The 19,132-nt window shown below is 34.8% G+C and overlaps 1 protein-coding gene across 3 annotated transcripts in view; it reads left to right on the plus strand.

The window, feature by feature from the left end:
- Nucleotides 1-19,132, plus strand: part of ASB5 (ankyrin repeat and SOCS box containing 5) — a 34,985-nt gene that overhangs the window by 4,387 nt on the left and 11,466 nt on the right. Inside the window, exon 2 of one of the 3 annotated variants that reach the window (XM_014055260.2) lies at nucleotides 2,814-3,107. In XM_014055260.2, the coding sequence (XP_013910735.2) occupies nucleotides 2,912-3,107 (196 nt within the window). In that variant the 5' untranslated portion in view covers nucleotides 2,814-2,911. Of the gene's footprint in view, nucleotides 1-2,813; nucleotides 3,108-12,604; nucleotides 12,990-18,100; nucleotides 18,238-19,132 lie in introns of those variants that run through there. The other 2 variants (XM_014055262.2, XM_014055264.2) reach the window with 2 other exon arrangements.

Below are 19,132 nucleotides of genomic sequence, written 5' to 3' on the forward strand. Positions count from 1 at the left end.
ACATTTTGGTGATTTATCTTTAAACATCTTTGCTAATCTTTAAAGTGGCATGTGCCATCTGTAAAACATTTTATACAAATTTTCTTTATATGCTGTTGACATAGTTAATTTATAATTCCTTTCCCGTAGTTGTTGCCATTTTTCTAACTTGATCATGTAACCAAATTTTTTTGCCTATGCTATCATTATTTCCTTAACCTCTTCTTCTTCCAATCTAATTTGTAATAGATAGCTAAATAACTTCTTGATCATTTTTTCTTCTGTTCCCATGAGTATCAGCTCTGCTTCCCATATTAAAACTCTCGCTTATCTTTTCCATATCTTGCTTGTATTTGCAATTATGAGAATAAATCTATTTCGATTATTAAGTTATCAGCAAATTTCATGTGTATATCCATTGTAGCATCTTTTTCCGGGTCTATGACAATTTGTTGCAGCCAACTTGCCATGGTCAAGTCTCTGCGGGACAAGAGTTACATTAATATCAAAGAAATGGTGGAATAGAATCATTTTAAAAAGGCTGCAAAAGGAGGGACAGAATGAAATGTGAATGGCAAAATTTAAAATGTTTTATTTTATAATTTAATAGAATTGTTAAATTGTCCCTCAGCGAGTTGTCCCAGGTGAAATGGCTGTGGTGAATTGGCTGCGACGAGTTGGCCATGGTGAGTTAGCCACAGGAAGTTGGCTGGGGGAAATTATCCCATGGTCTTTTTCTGTATCATTCTTGTACCTGTCACTTTTATATCTGCTTTCAGATCAGTTTCAGTGTTGTCCAATAAAACATGTTCCTTTTCCATAATATCTTTTAAACACAATCTACAGTATATGTAGTGGCAGACATTTTTAAAATTAACACATAGGTCCATATTCACAAATATCCTCTAATACAACTGATCTACTCCATTCTATATTAGTAAGTAAAATTTAATTATACTCTTTAGTTCCTTCTGGTTCCTTCTAGTATCCAACTTCAAAGCCCCATCTTATGTTTTTTTTAAAGAATTCAAAACAATATCATTTTTTCATTAGAAGATTCTTATAATCAATTACTACTTAATTTATTTTATAATTATTTCAAATTCATCTGGAGTCTTAGTTCATTTATAACCTAAAATCAGCATTCTAAATACCCTTTTGTTCATTCTAACATAATTTTTAAAAAATTTTTATTAACCATTTATTTAAAATTACTTTCAGTAAGGATTGAAGGAAACTCCCCTGGTGTTCTAGAACTTGCCATTTCAAAGGCTCCAAGTGTCTAAAAAGCAGTTAAGGGGAAACTTTTAAAAGCAATTAAGAAATGAAATTCAACAAATCTTATCCATACAGGCTACTTTAGAAGCTACATGTGGGCAAATCTCATTATCTCTCCTTTTCCAGAGAATTTTCCATGGCCAAAATTCACCATGTGGCCATCTATCTCTGCTACAGTGCTCTTCCCACTATTTTAGAGATTTGTAGCATGTATGTATTTATTTATTTTTATAAAAGTAACTCAAGGCAGTAAACATTGAATACTCTTTCATTCTCCTCATTTCCCCACAACCATCTGGGAGGTGAGTTGGGCTGCGAAAGAGTGGCTGGCGCAGTCACCCAACTGGCTTTCATAGCTAAATTGGACATGAAGTCATGGTTTCCTGCTTTCAGTGCCTTAACCACTAGATCAAACTGGCTCTCAGTATGAATCCTCATGAGTCTGCAGAAGTGCCATACTGTTTTTGTCTTGTTTTCCAAAGTCTTAACTTTTGCCTCCATATAGCATTACACAAAAAACATTGCCTGGATGATCCCGATCTTCGTAGGTATAGGTACCTCTTGACATATTGATCTTTTCCAAGGCCTTCATTGCTAGGCCTTGGAAACTAAGGGCTAATCTGCTGCATATTTCTTAACTGCTGATTCATTAACTGTTGATAGTCAATCCCAAAGGCAGAAAATATCCACCACAATAGCTTTATTATTAGTTCTGAAGCTGGTAACTATATCTTTTGTCATTAGTTTGGTCTTCTTTTATTTAATTTTTCCTTAATCTTTTACTGTGCAATAACCTTTGTTATTGGAATTTTCAGCAGCTTAAGTTGCAAGGAAAATTTCATTTTGAAGGATCCCATATACATTTTAAAATTATAATAAAATAAGCAGTAGAATGTAGCCAAAAAAAAGATCTATTCAGCATCAACTGCCATACCATCCTTTGAGGGTATTAAGGAATCCTGTCTAAAATTCTGGTGAGTAAAATTAAGACCATGGAGAAAAACCATGACTATGCACAGCAATATAAGAATAGACAATCCTGTATCAGAGTAGGTATACTTGTATCTGTATGAGTAACTCATTGAGAACATTCTCATCTAGGCCAAAGATTTAAAACAACAGTGACAGCTCATAAGGGGCATTTTAATATGCTTTATGCTATTCAAATGTGTATAGCTGATCAATGAAGCAGAAGTTCTCATGGATACAGGATACTTAAAAAGAACAACGGGAGCTAGAATATCTTGAGAAAGAGAATTGAATGCTAGCTGAACTGAGAATGGTACATTTTTGGCTGCTCTTCCTTCTGACGTTATATAATGTAAATAATACAATTTGAGATCCATTCTTCAACAGCACAAAAGCTGATGTACTTGCACTTATCCTTTTAAACCAGCCCCTTATAATTGATTTCTTGAAGCTGTTTGTATGTATTCTTCAGTTGAATACCACCAAGCTAGTGGGAGTGCTACTGAACTCAATGCTCTTTACAGTATAAATAATCCTCATATTTTGAGCTGCACACATCATGACCAGCTGATATTTTCTTTCCTCAGGACCAGCTGTTCCCTAGGAGTGTCTGGCTGGAGCCATATGATCTTAGCAACATATTTCAGAGCTGTTTCTAAACACTGACAAAGACACTTGTGCAGCAATGACTGTTGTAGAGGAAAATCGGCCTTTTGCCCAGCAACTATCCAATGTCTACTTTACAATACTTTCACTTTTCTGCTTTAAACTTTTTGTAAAAATCAGTCTTGCAATACTCAGTCATTTCTATATTGTAAAGGGGAATCGTAAAGAGGCAGCGAGAATAGCTGCTGAGTTTTATGGAACTCCTCAAGGACAAGGTATGCTTCTTTCTATTATTTGTTGTTACTGATCTGCCAGGTTTATAAAAATACCTTGTTAAGCATTTGTTCTCCATACTATCCATATCGATTTTTGTTATCTGCATTCCTACATTTGTTTTTACACTCAGAAGTATCAGTTGTCTTCATGCAGTGTTCTGCTCCTCATGTATAGCAGACCATTTAATAGGAAAGAACTTAAATGAAACTGATAGAATCTACTATTTCTATTCTTTGTGTATTGTAAATATATATTTATTAATTTTCTATAAAATATACTAATAATTGGCATTAATAAAATTTCCAAAATTTAATTAATCATCTTTTCAGTTAATATCCACCTCAAGTCTTACTTCTATATATATAGCAAGCAATACTGCAATCTTTCAGAATTATTAGTAAGTGCTGAATTTAGAATAGCCAATTATTTCATTCTAATAAATAGCCATATAGTTTTATACTAGATTTATAGCTGACTTTTTGACAGTCTCTTCTCCCATAACTGTATGTAGGTTCTTGGATGGGAGACTACGAGGAAATCTCATAGGCTGCATTGTAGTCTATACATCTTGGGGGGGGGGGGATGTCAGGGCTTTCTTATTATTGCCAAATAAACTCCCCGTACAAGCCTTTGAATTGAGGAGTCAATTCAATGGATATATACAGTTATTTTGTCTGTTGTGTTAAAATTTAAAAACACAGCAAATCATAAATATTTTAAATATATATTCTAATATTCAAAAAGATCTGACAAGTATGTAGCAAAACGATTAAATTAGCAAGATTATAATTTATATGTAACTTAATGCAGGTTCTTATGAACAAGTGTTGCCTGGGAACTGACAGCAATAATTAACAGTATGGGCAAATGCTAAAATGTTGAGAACATATCTTTTGGTAGAATATAATGAATTTATGAATGTTTAACCTTTATGAAAAAATTCCTAAGACGAATGTCAATTTGGGGAGAAATTTTCTATCATATATCCCAGATTCTACTCATGGTTGCTCTGAAACTATGTGTCTCCCATTAATAATATATTATCAGAAGAATGAATCCTATTTTAATTCTTGGACTATTGCTTTGTACACAATACATGCACAATTGGTCATCAATGTTGTAAGAGTATTTCTATGTATATGCCTGTTTTATAATCAACACTTTACCTTTAAAAATACAAATTTCTCCATAGCATGCAAAAATATTTTTACGAGGCAGGAAATATTATTTATAAGACTATAGGAAAATTCTCATTCAATTTGAAAATGCTTTAATTTAATGTCAAATTAAATGTTATTTCTGAAGCAAAACAGAATGTCATATCAAACTGAAGCAGTGAATCAAGTTGATTCAGTTTTCCCAAAAGGTTTGAACTGGATCAAATTGATGAACAGAATAAAACTCATATCAGACTCCATCTAGATACTCCTAGAGAAACAAAAGTAAATTTTTCTGTAAGTTTATTATAGATGGTTTGGGCAAGCAGAAGATATGGCTTTTCTTTAATAGATGACCCCACTTTCAAAGAAGGCATATGATGACAACAATGAAAGGTTTCCAAATTCCAGCTGGAAATCTAACTGTGAAGAGGCAGAGGTCCAATAATTCCTGTATTCCCTTACTGACAACTTCATTTGTCAGAAGGTGAAAGAAGAAACAAAGGGATCTGCTAATATTTGATTCACAATAGGAAGGTGACCAAGAATGTCTGCTGAGGAGGTTGGCACAAAGTAACGTGAAGAGCAGCTTGAGGAATTGGATATGTTTAGCCTGCAAAAGATTGAGAGGAATATGTTGGAATTAAGGGGAAATAAATTCAGGTTAGATATTAGAGAGCTTTCTAATGTTAAGAACTGTTAACCAATCAAATAAGTTGTTTCATGGAGCTGTGTTTCATGGTGCTGTGTTCCTTATTGCTTGATAACTTTGAAAAGATGTTGGTGACTGTCTGAAATGCTTAGTGGATCTGTACTGAGCACTATGTTGGATTAGAGGGCCTCTGAGGTTCCGTTCAACTCTGACTTTTGATCCTGGTATTTTCTCCAACCTAATAATAGGAGTACCAGAATTAGGTGGCAAATATGCCACCTATTATGTATTGCCATCTAGTGACCATCTGGAGTTTTGCATCCCAGATCTGATAGTCCTATATACTAAGTTCAATTATATCAATTAAATGTAAACATATTAATTGCATAATTGATATCTCAAGTGATTCCTTCCCCATACTCTTCTATTTTACAAAACTACTGAATGCCTTATGATACCACTTAAATGTGTTGCGCTTATCTGCTAAAAACAAGCAAAATAAATCTTGTCCACCATCACTGTTCTTATACAACAATGCCACTCTATAGTGTGAATACTTGAAAAAGTATATTCCTATTAAGTTCAGCTGAGATATGTCTCAGGTATGTTTTCTTACAATGAGTTTTAATGCTAGTTTATTATAAACTAGTCAATTAAACTGGTTGATCTCTAGAGTGACTAAGACTGATTATTCCACTATTAAAATGATTGGATTGGTTCCCAGTTAGCTTTGCAGCATAATATAAATAATTATCTTGAACACCCTTAGAAGCCTCCATCCAAAGCAGCCCAGAGAGTACTTTGTTCTACATGATCACTACTACTCATTAAGACTTTTGGGGGACTTTGGGGAAGAGCTGCTTAGAGTTGCTGTTTGAACTTCTGTAAGTACTCAACCAAAATATTGTAAGATGGGTCCCTCGGGCTGGTACCGGTCCTTGGCCTGTTAGGAATCAGGCCACACAGCTGGAAATGAACTGCGTGCAAGCAAGCAGAAGTAAAACCCCCACCACTCCAGTCCATGAAAAAATTGTCTTCCAGAAAACTGGTCCTTGCTGTCAAAAAGGTTGGGGACTGCTGCAGTAAGAGGTCTAAGAATCTCCGGTGACCTTTAAGAAAGCCCTAAAGATGCATTATTTTGACTAAGTATGGAAGTGAACTTAATTCATTTCATACCTGAAGATTTTTGTGATGGATAGGAAAATATTGTGTGGGTCCTAGAGTGAAAAAATTTGAAAAATTGGCAGATGTAAGACCTTGCAGTTCAAACAACTTACGTAGTGTAAAATTTAAGTCATGCACATGTTTATTATGTTAGCTAGTAAATGAAGTGGCTTAACAACAATATGAAAACTAAAAGTGAAGAGCAGACCTCCCAATTTGATTATTGGTGGGAAATCTTTTGGAAATACATCATATAAATGAATTGGTCACAAGTTCATAAATATATTAATATCACATGTTATAAACAATGTGTATTAACAAGTATCATATAATAGTGAATACAAATGAATCTTTACAAAACTCAATGTCCACATACAAAGACATATAAGCTGTGTTTTCTTGAACATACTTAGTGAGAAAATATGGACATATGGAGTTCCTTGTATGATATATATGGAATTCCTTGTGTGATCCCTCAAATCTTTTATAAGAATAATTTATAATTATTTCTATAAATTGCATGCTATTAATCTTTCTAGGCATAAATATTGAATATGGAAGTTTTACAGTTTTCTATATTTTTTAAGATTACACATGTACTTCTATATTCCCAAGCTTTATTTTCCTCTAGCAGTGCTCTAGTGCAATTTTTTTTCTGTTCCCTTTCTTTTATTTACAGTTTTTTGTTCATGTACTGATTTGAAATATAGGCAGGAAGGAAAAATAAACTCTGCTCAAGTTTTTTTCCCCAACTATTCCTTATCAGGAAAATAAATGACAGAGGAGATATGCCAGAGAAGGCTTGGAAATTCAGACTAATTGTTTATTTTTTTAAAAAAGTGGAAACTTAAAAGTCTTGATTAAATCTAGGTATTTTTTTGTCACAGGGATTTAGAAATATTAAAGTATTGAAGTGTGCTGATAAAGGATCAGGTTTGCCCTCTCTACCATTTTCCCTTTTATGGTCATGCCCAATTATCTGACCCTTCAGCTCTAAATGTTTTCATAGTGTACCATTTAATAATTGCAACTGATAATGTCACTCAACAACAGTTGCTTGGAGAATGAAAATAGTACATGTTTTCTCAATTCACATTCCAGAAGGAACAGAGTTCTATTAATAAAAACAATAGCGACTCACCCAGGCTTTCTAAGTACAATAAGTTTTGATGGCTATGAAAGGAATGCCATATAGACTACTCAACTCAATATATATGATACTAAGGATTCAGCATATTTTTTATTTAGCATTATGATGAACTGTTGAGCTACTAAACTAGCATACAGTATGCATGCAAAATGATGTATCTAGTCCAAATGCCTAAGAAATGTGTTTTGATATAATCTCTGGATAACTATCTCTTCCTTTCAATAGGGGGTTATTTTCTTGATTTTATTATTGTATCCTTTATTTATTGTATTTATATGCCACCATTCCCCAAGTCCAAACTGTGCATATTTTTTATTTATATTTCATATTATTTAGTTATCTTTCTCACAAAATAAATGGCTGTCATCGTTGTTGTTGTTGTTGTTATTATTATTATTATCATCACAACAACAGAATTGTATCACAGTGGCCAGTTGTTTCGCTGGATTTGGCATTGGTTACTAGTTGGGCCCCACCCAGGGGCCTAGGATGTCGTGACATATTTTCGTAATATGCATGCAGATCCAAGCAGTGCAGCTTTTTGCATTTGACTGATGGTGATTTTGTCAATTTTTAACTGTTTTAAATGTAATTCCAGTACTTTTGGAATAGCACCCAGTGTGCCGATTACCACTGGAATTACCACTGCTGGTTTATGCCATGGATAATCGGCACACTGGGTGCTGCTATTATTATTGTTGTTTTTTGTTGTTATTATTATTATACAATTGTATCACAGCGGCCAGTTGTTTCGCCGGATTTGGCATTGGTTACTAGTCGGGCCTCACCCAGGGGCCTAGGACGTTGTAACATATTTTCGTAATATGCGTGCAGATCCATGCAGTGCGGCTTTTTGCATTTGACTGATGGTGATTTTGTCAATTTTTAACTGTTTTAAATGTAATTCCAGTGCTTTTGGAATAGCACCCAGTGTGCCAATTACCACTGGAATTACCACTGCTGGTTTGTGCCATAATAGTTGAATTTCGATTTTTAAGTCCTGGTATTTTCACTAACATTTGAATCTGGATATTGTTCTTTCCATAATTCATACATTCGCTTTAAATAACCTCTTTTTTTCTGGCTCTGAGTTGTAGTAATAGGCCATTATGGCACGGTTTTCATCTGCACTATATTTTTGTCATTTTGTTGGCTGGTCCACTTGTAGCCCATTTGTTGACGGATGTCCAGGGACCCCAACATCCGCCACGGCCCTTGTTAACCCGCGCGACGACCAATGCGGTATAAAAATTTTATTCGTTTCTTTCACCATATTGTATGATGGGTTGGCGGGGTTTTTTATGGGGCCAGTTGCCAACCTGACCCCAACCCTCCTCCTTTCTCATCCGGGCTTGGGACCGGCAACGGCGGAGTTGTTGTTGTTGTTGTTGTTGTTGTTGTTATTATTATTATTATTATTATTATTATTATTATTATTATTATTATATACTTTACTCATTATAGCTTTGGAGCTATAACAAGGCTGGCAACCAATTGTGAGCAAACTTTAACAGGTTCTTACACATAGCCCTACAAAGGGCTCTCTGAGTTCCTTTAGCCAAGAGAGACTGTGTCAAACAGGAGTGTAGGACAGCTAGCCATCAATGTAATAAGGGCAGAAAATGGCACTTCGCCATTGTTAACACTCTGAGGTAGGTGAAAGCCTTAATCACGGCAATAACCCATGTATGGTTAAGTTCATCCCTTGTAGATCACCAGCAATGCTCTAGATGTCTATTGTATCGCTTCAACTACTGCTCTAGATGTCTATTGTATCGCTTCTGTAAATTACAGGGAGGGATCTGTTCCACGAGAGGGAAAAGTAATCCCATAAGGATATGATCAAAAGCCTCCACTGCCCTCCCCCATTCCAAGCCACCATTAAGGCCTTGGATAGATCATGCAACAGACCAACAGGAACAACCCCAGTTCTCTCTGAAATCCAGATCCATCAGTAGCTGCATGTGGCTCAAACTAACAGGTCTAGCTTCCGTAGTGGGTAGTAGCACCAGATAATCCCATAGTAATCAGGATGTGATCTAACCATGGCAAGAAGGACACCAAAAGCTCTACAGATGAAGTCAAGGTGCTCAGGCAGCCCACACAGCTGTGAGGCTGATCCCTAGAGCATATTGTACTGCAACTACAGTTTTAACAGTTACTCTCCAGTTTTATCCTCCTTTCATATTTTTACCCTGTGAAATAGAATAGGCTGCAAGATGGTCAATAGATTCCCTCAAATCATTCAAATCAAATCGAACGTAGCTTCAGTGGTATAATAATGACAGACATAAAGCAGGTCAACACATGATGGCACCCAATTTTATAATCTTTTTCGTGGTGGTTGTTAAGTGAATACTGCTATTGTAAAGCAAACACTTGGTTTGTTAAGCAAACCCATTAGCTTTTTTCCTTTCTCATCATGGTGAGACCAATTGTTGGCAGTATGATAGCTTTAAAATTATAGCTAGCTGTTGTCAGTTTTATCTTAACACTGAGACTTTATACAGAAGAATTTTTGCTTTTGTTTTTTCTCCTTAGTTCTATTTTCTTTTTTTGTTGCCTCACTTAAGATTTTAAGCGTGATTGTAATGGCCACCTCTGTATAAGCAAGTCTCTAGAAGCAAGTCTATTAAATCAATGTGTATACACACACACTCACACACACAAACACACACAAACACAAATGATGGTATCTTCGCATGTTCTACTTCTAGGAAGGAAGCCCAAGAGATGTAGTTGGTTGTACAGCTTGAGAAAATGTATCTCCTTCCTCTTCCCTCAAGTAAAACAGGAAAGAGGACCCTGCTAGATATTTCTCTTCAGTCTTTCGGAGAGCAACATAGTAGTGGGAAGAAAACCAGCCCACTCAAAGATGGAGTGGCTGAATAAATTCAACCTACTCTGGCTTCCATAGGTAGTAAGGAGCCAATGGGAAAGAGTGTTAATTTATGTTAGATAATTTTGGATGTGTGCAAAGCTTCCTATGATTCATCTCACAACTATTTTTCCAGAAACTCCATCTCCATTCTTGAGGAAACTATCTATAGTCCCTTTACGTCTGCTGCTAATGAACTTCAAACCCTTTCTGCAAATAGCAATAGCCCTTAGACTTATATACCGCTTTACAGTGCTTTACAGCCCTCTCTAAGCGGTTTACAGAGTCAGCATATTGCCCCCAACAATTTGGGTCGTCATTTTACCCACCTTGAAAGGATGGAAGGCTGAGTCAACCTTGAGCCTGGTGAGATTTGAACTGCCAAATTACAAGTAACCAGCAGTCAGCAAAAGTAGCCTGTAGTACTGAACTCTAACCACTGCACCACCATGGCTCATACGTCACCCATCTGTATTTTTTTCCTGCTGCTGTGTTTTCTAATAAAGCATACACTATTTTAAATGTACCATTTTGGTGCCAGTTTGTGTCTTGGAGATTATACTGTGATAAGATGATTAGGATAGCCTAAGACTTTCCATCAGACAATTATTATGCCAGGTTATCCCCCGGAGGGTATCATCTGGCCACATATATTAAATGTCCTAATGCTCCCCAGATTAAATGGATGCCTGAGTTTAAATTGCTGTTTAGTTTTTTTCTTTCCTTTTTTTGTATAAGTGATATAAGATATTTCCCATATTTTATATTTCTTGCTTCCTCCATGTTTGGAGGCAAAAAAAGGTTTTTCAGTGAAAACCTATGGAAACAACCATAGCTATATTACCCCAGACTGTCCTGGTTTCATGGGGCTGACTGGTCTGATAGTAAATTAGATATTTAAATTTGTCTATTAATGTGTAACTGTTCAGTATAAATGCTTTAAACAAACAAGTAATTTGTCTCAAGCCCTACATATAGTGCAAATCTATGCCACATACTATTCATAAATAAGCATTATGGGTGTATTTGAGAAGAATGGAGAGCAAGAGGTAGATTGGAATCTATTAGTAGACCTCAGAGTTATTTAAAGTAGATTACTCATTATTTCTGAGTCCTGGTTGTTCTAAATATAATAAAAATAAGTGTCGCCCCTATATGCTGTAATAAAAAAATAGAAGGCAGTGTTTATGAGAAGGAACTACAAAAGAATTCTGCTATGGAAAATTCCTAGGCTATGATGCATTTCAGAGATGCCATATTCCTTAATTTTAAACATATGTCTGCTTTTCTTTCTTAAACACCATATTGACCTTTGGCTCTGGCTGTTGGAATGTAGACTTGAATTTAACATTTGAAGTCTCTCTACCTATTCCAGAAAACATTTTTTTAAATTTTTAAATACATGGTAAAATATATTTTACACTTATTTTCAAGAGAATCAATTTTCTTACAAAGAGCACCCATGCTACACACACATGTGGTTTTGCTAAGTAAGACAGAAGTGGTTGTTAAGTCATACAAGGTGGACAGCAGGCAAAGAGTTCTACTGATTGGCTGGCTCAGGCAAGTAGAATATGTCAGTCAAGCAGCCCAGTTTCTGAGCTTCCTCTGCACCTAATTACTGTTTTACTTCACCCTCATCTAAAGTCAGTTAGCAGTAGAACAGTGAAGCTGACATTCGGTTGGGAAATTAGAAAATTTGGGATTGTAGTATATAAATCATTTCACTTAATCTGAATTAGTCTATTCTAATGTTGGGATTACAAATATGCATATATCCTTTAAGTCCCTCCGGTCATTCAGGATAAGCATATGTTTTAAAATATATTTAAAATATATGTAATATTTGAGATAGGTTGAAAACCATACAATACTCAGAAAATTTACATACCAGTTGTTTCCAACAGCAACAAGTTCAAGGAAAAGATAGTAGATCTATTCTTCTGCCATACCTACCTTCATCTGTCCGTCCATCCATCCATAAGTCCATGCATGAATGCATGCATGCATGCATGCACGCACACACACATACACACACACACATACATACATACATACATACATACATTTATCCATTCATCCTAGATGCTCATTTCATCAAAAGCAACTCTGGATAGTATAACAAAGCTAAAACCAAATAAATACAAAAATGTTTATTATTAATTATAAAAATATTAAAACTATAAAAACAGAACAAACAGAAAATGATAGGTAAAGAGATGTTAATAATAGCAGAGCTACATTACAAGTTCAGCTTCCTCCTGGGGTCCCCAGCCTTGCTGGCATAACCAAGTGTTAAGGGACAGTTAGAAGCTCAGTATCTGTATACTGTATACAAACATGTATTTAGATGGGGGGGGTGGGGTGTTAATCCCATTTTTTTCAAAGGATATTTGGGATTAGATAGGTCTTTATTAGGGTCATCATGGGACAGTGTTTCTAGCACAGCTTTGAATAAAAATCCAAGAGTGTCTTCCATTTAAATAATGTAAACAGACCCATGTCATAGCTAAGCTGATTCTTTCTTACTTTATAAATAGAACATGCCAATGCAATCTTTTCTTTCCCTCACTCTAGCTGCCTGTTCTGTTAGTAAATGTTGCTGAATGGGTTTAACTGTAGTGACTGTTCTACGGGAAGCTGTTCTAAAATAAGTACAGCCAGAATGTCAAGGAAGAAAGAAATTAGTTAGCAGATATGAATGTTCTGCAGGGAATAGTGTTGATGACACAGGCCTTGGCAGGAGTTTAAAAAAAATGTCCACAGATGCTGCTGTTGAGAGACGCAGCATTAAACAGAATCTCTCAAAGAGAAACCTAGAATGCACAGAGGAGCGTCCTGTGAAACGGAAGGCTAACTGGGGCATTCTCACCAGTCAAGGTTAGTAATCTCATTGTTTTAGCAGCTTGTAGGACACTAGTGTTTACTGGCATGTCCACTTTTTGTTAAGACTCAAGTAAAATTTCAATGTAAATATGAATTTTTATTGTATATGTTAGGACAAATGTGCAATTTTAGTAGACTATTTAAAAACAAGCCATGTGCATTTTGTATGAGATGGTTTTGCGATAGGCAAAATGCATATTTGTGTGTGTTTATGTATGTCCATGTGCATTAATATATAATATAGCTAAGTAAGATTGCTAAGTAATATTTAAAGGGAAGAAGGAAGGAGAATGTTTACATGTAAATACAAATATAGTAATAAATATATCTTATGTGCAAATGAAAAGAAGGACTGCAGGTAAATATAATTGCAGAAATGAGTCAATATCTAAGCTGTTCTGTAAAATAGTCTTACAACATGGAGTTGTGAAACCTCTTATAAACAATACATCTTGCACTGCTTATTGCGTACATATTTAACAACAACAACAAATCTACCTCCTTGTATTTCACAATTCAACTGATCTGATTTAAGATATTCTGAAATTGTATAGTCATTGTTCAAATATAAAGATTATTACAGACTTTGTTCATTTTGGATTAAAACCAGATATGTTAATCATATAGCTGAATGATTATATTTTAAAAGCAGATTTTGATCCAGAGAAATATTAACCTGCAAAGGAAAACAGATTTAATACTTTCCATTATGCCATTTTCTTGATAGAAACCGTCCTTAAAATAATCAGGTATTGCCACTACTTTTTTGTCTTTAAAGTAAAAACTATGTATAGAAGATACTCCTTTTACTATCCAGAATAGAAGTATATTTAATTTAGAGATCACATTTATTTTGTATTTAAGACATTAATATGGGTACTCCTTTTCATCCGAAGAATGTTTAAAATTGCACAAATTCACCTAGAATGCCACTGAGCTCAAATTACTTGTTAACTGATATTTATAGAATTGCGTTGTAATTTTTTCATCTCAAAAGAAGTCATTTTTAATATTTTACATTATCACTGATTAAGATTAATAAATGGTAGAAAAACATGTTTTCATTTTAATACTTTATATTCATTCATTTTAGTAAATTGATCATTTAGAGTGCATAAACTAAATAAGGAAATGTAAAGACACTGACATTTCCTTCAATCATAGTTTAATGGTTGGGGAAAAGCTAAATGCAGAGATTCTTCCCCCACTCCTCCAATGTTAAATCATGATTGCAAAATACAATTTGGTCCCAATTTGCAATCTTTGTTTTGGAGGGATTACTCAAACTGTAGTTTGTTAGATGGAGATCTTGGTTATGTACAGTACAGTCCAACCTGCTTTTCAGCATAGCCCCTTACTGAGACCCCAGGTTTTGTCTCTGGATTGGTATTGGAATCCCCAATACTAGTAGTATCTAGTAGAACTTCAACCTCCATTCTCAAAGGTAGCACCTGGAAGGCTTAGAAATTAATTGCTTTCCTGGTAACCACTGCCTGGATCACTGCACATTTAAACATATGCTAGATCTCATCATTACTTTAGAGCAGTTGATTTAAAGATGGAGGATGTTATTCTGAAACTTCTGTCAGTCAAATCATTTCTAACCTTAGTTGATATTTGTTGTCTTCTGGGACTAGGCTGGAACAATTAAAATGATCTATCTTAGTCAAGCAGAAGAGAGACTAGGGAAGCTCATTCTTAATTCTTCCTACTTTGAGATAGTTTAACCTGAGGTGAGAATAGTATCCAATCTTACAGTATGATCTTCCAGAAAACAATTAAGGGCTGACTGTCCAGGAAGGCCCTTGTGGGAGATTGAGAAAGATCTATGTCAAAGTGGGGATATTGTTTATTTTTGTTTAAGGTTGTATTTGTTTTTATGCCAATGTTGGGCTACACCTTGGTTTTCTGAAGAGCTCCAAGAGATGAGCATCAGAAAGACAAAAAGTGAATCCAACCAAACACAAGTATCCATGTTTGGGCCTACATCATGGGGATAAAGTGGACAAAATGTTTATTTCTCTATTCTTATTCCACTTTTTATAACTGCTCAGGGGCTCTGTTTATAGTGATCCATTCCCTATTGGGGAAATATTGGTCTCGGGATCTTCTACAGGGCTAAGTAAGGAACACTCACATTATTTGGGCAGTTAAAATCATTTGGATTCACTTGGAATTGTACTAGGACTTTCACTAGAAAGATTCAAATGAGTTGCATTGTTGGGATGTTATTTAGATTCAATTTGGTTTTGTGACTTGTTACACACATGTCCTCTCAAGTTCAGTTTATGGGCATTCACTTACACACTCACAGCCCTGGAAAATTGCCATATTTAAATCATTTTCAACTGAATACTGAGAAACAAATGGTTCTTTAGAATACACAGAGACTCGGAGTGAATTTAAAATAACAGCAACTTTACTGGTTAATGTATATTTGTTCTTACACACACTTGTGCTCATCCACTTTACCCAACATTCCTCACTAGGTTGCCAGGGATGGAAGTCTGGATTCAAAAATGACTTTAAAAACTGGGCAGGCTTCAGGACCCCTTTTATCCTTCCAAATCTTTGCTTCGTGGTCATGAGGGGCCTTTCATGTGCTCCTTTGTTTGTTAGCTGTTGGTGCGATTTGGGGAGGGCATTCCTATATGCTGAGGCCCAATTTTTGTCCAGTTGTTTGCTTAAATACTTGGTTCCTTTCTCTGAGGGAACTTTTCCTGACTTTTGTTGATCCTGCTTACATGCTCTCATCGCTTCAGCCTAGTACACATTTATGATGAAGTGGACAATATCCTTCCAATTGTAAATTCAGACACCAGTTTGTTAGTCTGGTCTCTCTGGATTATTACGTAGCTAATAAGGTTACTAGTTGATAGGCTTATGTGATTGTATTGGTTTCTTTGAAGGAGTATTGTTTCCCTGGTTTTGAAGGACAGAGTGATCATCAGCAGACCTTCCATTATCTAAATTACTGCTGTACAGATTCTAACTTTCCCTTTCTGGAGAATGTTGTAAAGAGTGGATGCAAGCGGCACAGGGTATGAAGGCCTTCTTAGCCACAACTGCCACCTTCTCCTTGAACAGGAATTCTGAATCCAGGCGGACCCCCAGATTTTGCACTGGGTCTGTTTGTGGCAATGCAATCCCATCCAGCGCCAGAGAGGGTATAGTGCTAGAACCAAAGATGAAATAGTTTGGCTAGTGGATGGAACAGTACCTGGAGACAGCAGAATAGAAAGAAAGAACCAGAGAAGATAACAAAGTACAAAGAACTGCAAAAAGAAATACAACTGTGGCAAAAGCGAGCAATGGTGTAATTCCAATGGTAGTGGGCATCTTGGATGCAATCCCAAAACAACTGGAGCACCATTTGAGCACCATCAACATTGACAAAATTCACCAGTCAATTGCAAAAGGTGGCTTTACTCGGAACAGCTTCCATCCTGTGACAATATCGCAACACCATCAGACATCCAGATCTGCCTATCCGAGGTCCTTGGAAAGAACTCGATAGTAGACAAAAATGCCAGATCCAGTCTGAACATCTGGGTGATTGTATGATGATCCAAAAAATATAAATAAATAATAATTAAAAATAATAAATGCATAAATTAAAAAGAAAACAAAAAAGGCAGTCTCAGTGAACCACTGGGACTTTTTCTGCTGTCAGCTTCCTGTTATGTTTCTATATCCTTCAATTTTGGAAAGACAGTGCAATCCCAGATGCTTACCTGAAACATTGATACATAATATGTATATGCATTGTGTTTCTGACCTGCTCTTTGTCAACATAATAGATACATTAATCAGTATTACTTTATGTGGTCAAAATGTATTTAAATATTAGCATAAATCATTTTCTGTATCTTTAAAATGTTGTCTGGGTAGGACGGGAGTATTTCCCAGAGTGTTTTTGTAATGTTTTCTCTTTTAACATACATTCAATCAATCAAAAAGAGACTGAATGATTAGTCAATAACATTCTGAAAGTCCATTGAAAAATCATAATTCTATCACATTCATAATGTATTCTTTATGCTGTTGCAAAACTTCCCAAATATGTCAGGGCTATTATTTTGTAGGTCTGTAATAAGATCTACACTACAATTAAGTTCTAGTCACCAAATATTTTTTAAATATTTCCCTGGGAAGGAGAACTCTGAAAAAGAGAAGCAAGAGTTACTCTAGTTGAGAAGTGAGGTTTTACTATGAAAACTTGAAGATTGTAAGCAGTATGTCCATTTTGTTATTGTAAACTAACTCATCTGTGTTCAGATGAAGTGTCAGATCATTTAAAGCAAAAAAGAAAAAAAGTTTTGTAAGCTCTTAAATTTTGTTAAAATGCTTAATACATTTCCATTTTTAGGGATTGTAGGGAAGATGCCCTTCTCTCTCCTTTCTTAGACTGATTCAGATATTTTAGTCAAAAAAGTCTATTCAAACAAGTAATGTTTCATTGACAGAACATTTAAGTTACCACAAAGCCTTAAATCAATCTCTGAAGTATAGAAAAATTATATCTTATGTATAAATCAGGAAATTAAGAGTAACTTCTTACAAAATATTTAAAGATAATACTGTAAATGGTTGTTTGTGTAATAATATGAGGGCATGGAATTTTTCAGAAATACTTTTATCCAAGTGACATTTTTTAGGAAATTGAGTTTATTCTCCAATTACATGTGACCATTTTTACAATACATGTTAGAGATCTAGTCTATGAGTTCATAACATGATATTGCAACATTTAAATTTAATTAAACATTTAACTTCTGTAATGATTAGTTGTTTTATTACAAAGTTGTATAAAATAAAATACATCTTTCTCTTTTAAAGATGTAAATGAGTTTGAGATTATTGTTCAAAATTTATTTAATAAATTCACAGAAGATATTTGAATTCATAGCCAAATTCAAATCATTATAGTTTAGATCACATAGTTTATAAAATGAAATACTGTATATATTTTAAATGATGCAATGTTGCAAATAGCATTTCTACTATACAGGACTTGGCAATGAAAGCTGAAATATTATTAAACTTAGGTTTTTGGATATTTGTTTTCTGCAGTGTCTTTACAGGTGAAAGTTCATTTTGTACTGAGTGCAAGAAGCTCTTTCCAAATATGGCTGATGTGTTATTAACAAGAGTCAGCTAAAGAGACAGTGTTTCTTATTTAAAATGAGCAGGATTTATAGTCAAAATTGGCTGGAAATGCCATGGGGAGATGGAGATTTAGGTACTGTATACAGTGTTTAAAACTTTCCTTATTTTTATCTGTTTATGGTAGCATTTTAACTTTGATCTCTGAAATATTTACAGAACTGTAGCTCTTGTTCCTGGTAAATTAGATACCATATGACTTGCAATGCAGAATCTAAATATAGCCACTAGTACTTTGCATTTCAGTCACTGAGAAAAAAAAAAATAAGGAAATGTTAGCGATTGTATTTTTTTCTCCAACTAACCTTTAATATGTTCTCCTTAAATTTAAAGAGCTAGATTAAATTGGAACTTGATTCTCTTTCCATTATTATACAGTGCATGACATGCTGTGAAAACTTGATAAAGTCAAGTATGGTACTGAAAGGCTTTTGTATATAAAAATCACATCTATTACTTCTAGCGTACTTACAATTCTGCCACCAATCATTAAACTACAAGAATTCATCACATAACTGATGAAATCTGTCTCTTGTTGCACTTTGTCTTAGAAGTATAGAAATCATGATTATTTTGGCGTCTTATGTATGGTGTTTTAAAATATTAAGAGTCTAGCTTTATATTCATATTTTTCCAATAGCCTGCAGAAATTAAATGGAAGAAGGGGGAGGGAATGCAGGATAAATCATTCCTCTAAGAAGTAACTTACTGTATTTTCAAATGAAGTATATGAACATTTTACAATCCCTTTTTCTTTGTAAATGTAAACATAACAAAGTACTGCAAGGTAGATTAAAATCCAATATAAAATATGGGAGATAACCTTTAGTTTTAATAAATAGGAAAAGGAGACCCACAGGGAGTATTTTTGAAGTGAGATGTCTTTGCTCTTAGTATAGCTACAATAGAGACCCTGGACATGGAGGCTTAGTTCAGTGTAGTGTTTTGGATTCTATCCTGACATTGAGATA

The sequence above is a fragment of the Thamnophis sirtalis genome, unplaced genomic scaffold, assembly GCF_051295495.1.
Source record: "Thamnophis sirtalis isolate CommonGarterSnake01/CBP01778 unplaced genomic scaffold, rThaSir2_p1.2 scaffold_10, whole genome shotgun sequence".
NCBI lineage: Eukaryota > Metazoa > Chordata > Lepidosauria > Squamata > Natricidae > Thamnophis > Thamnophis sirtalis.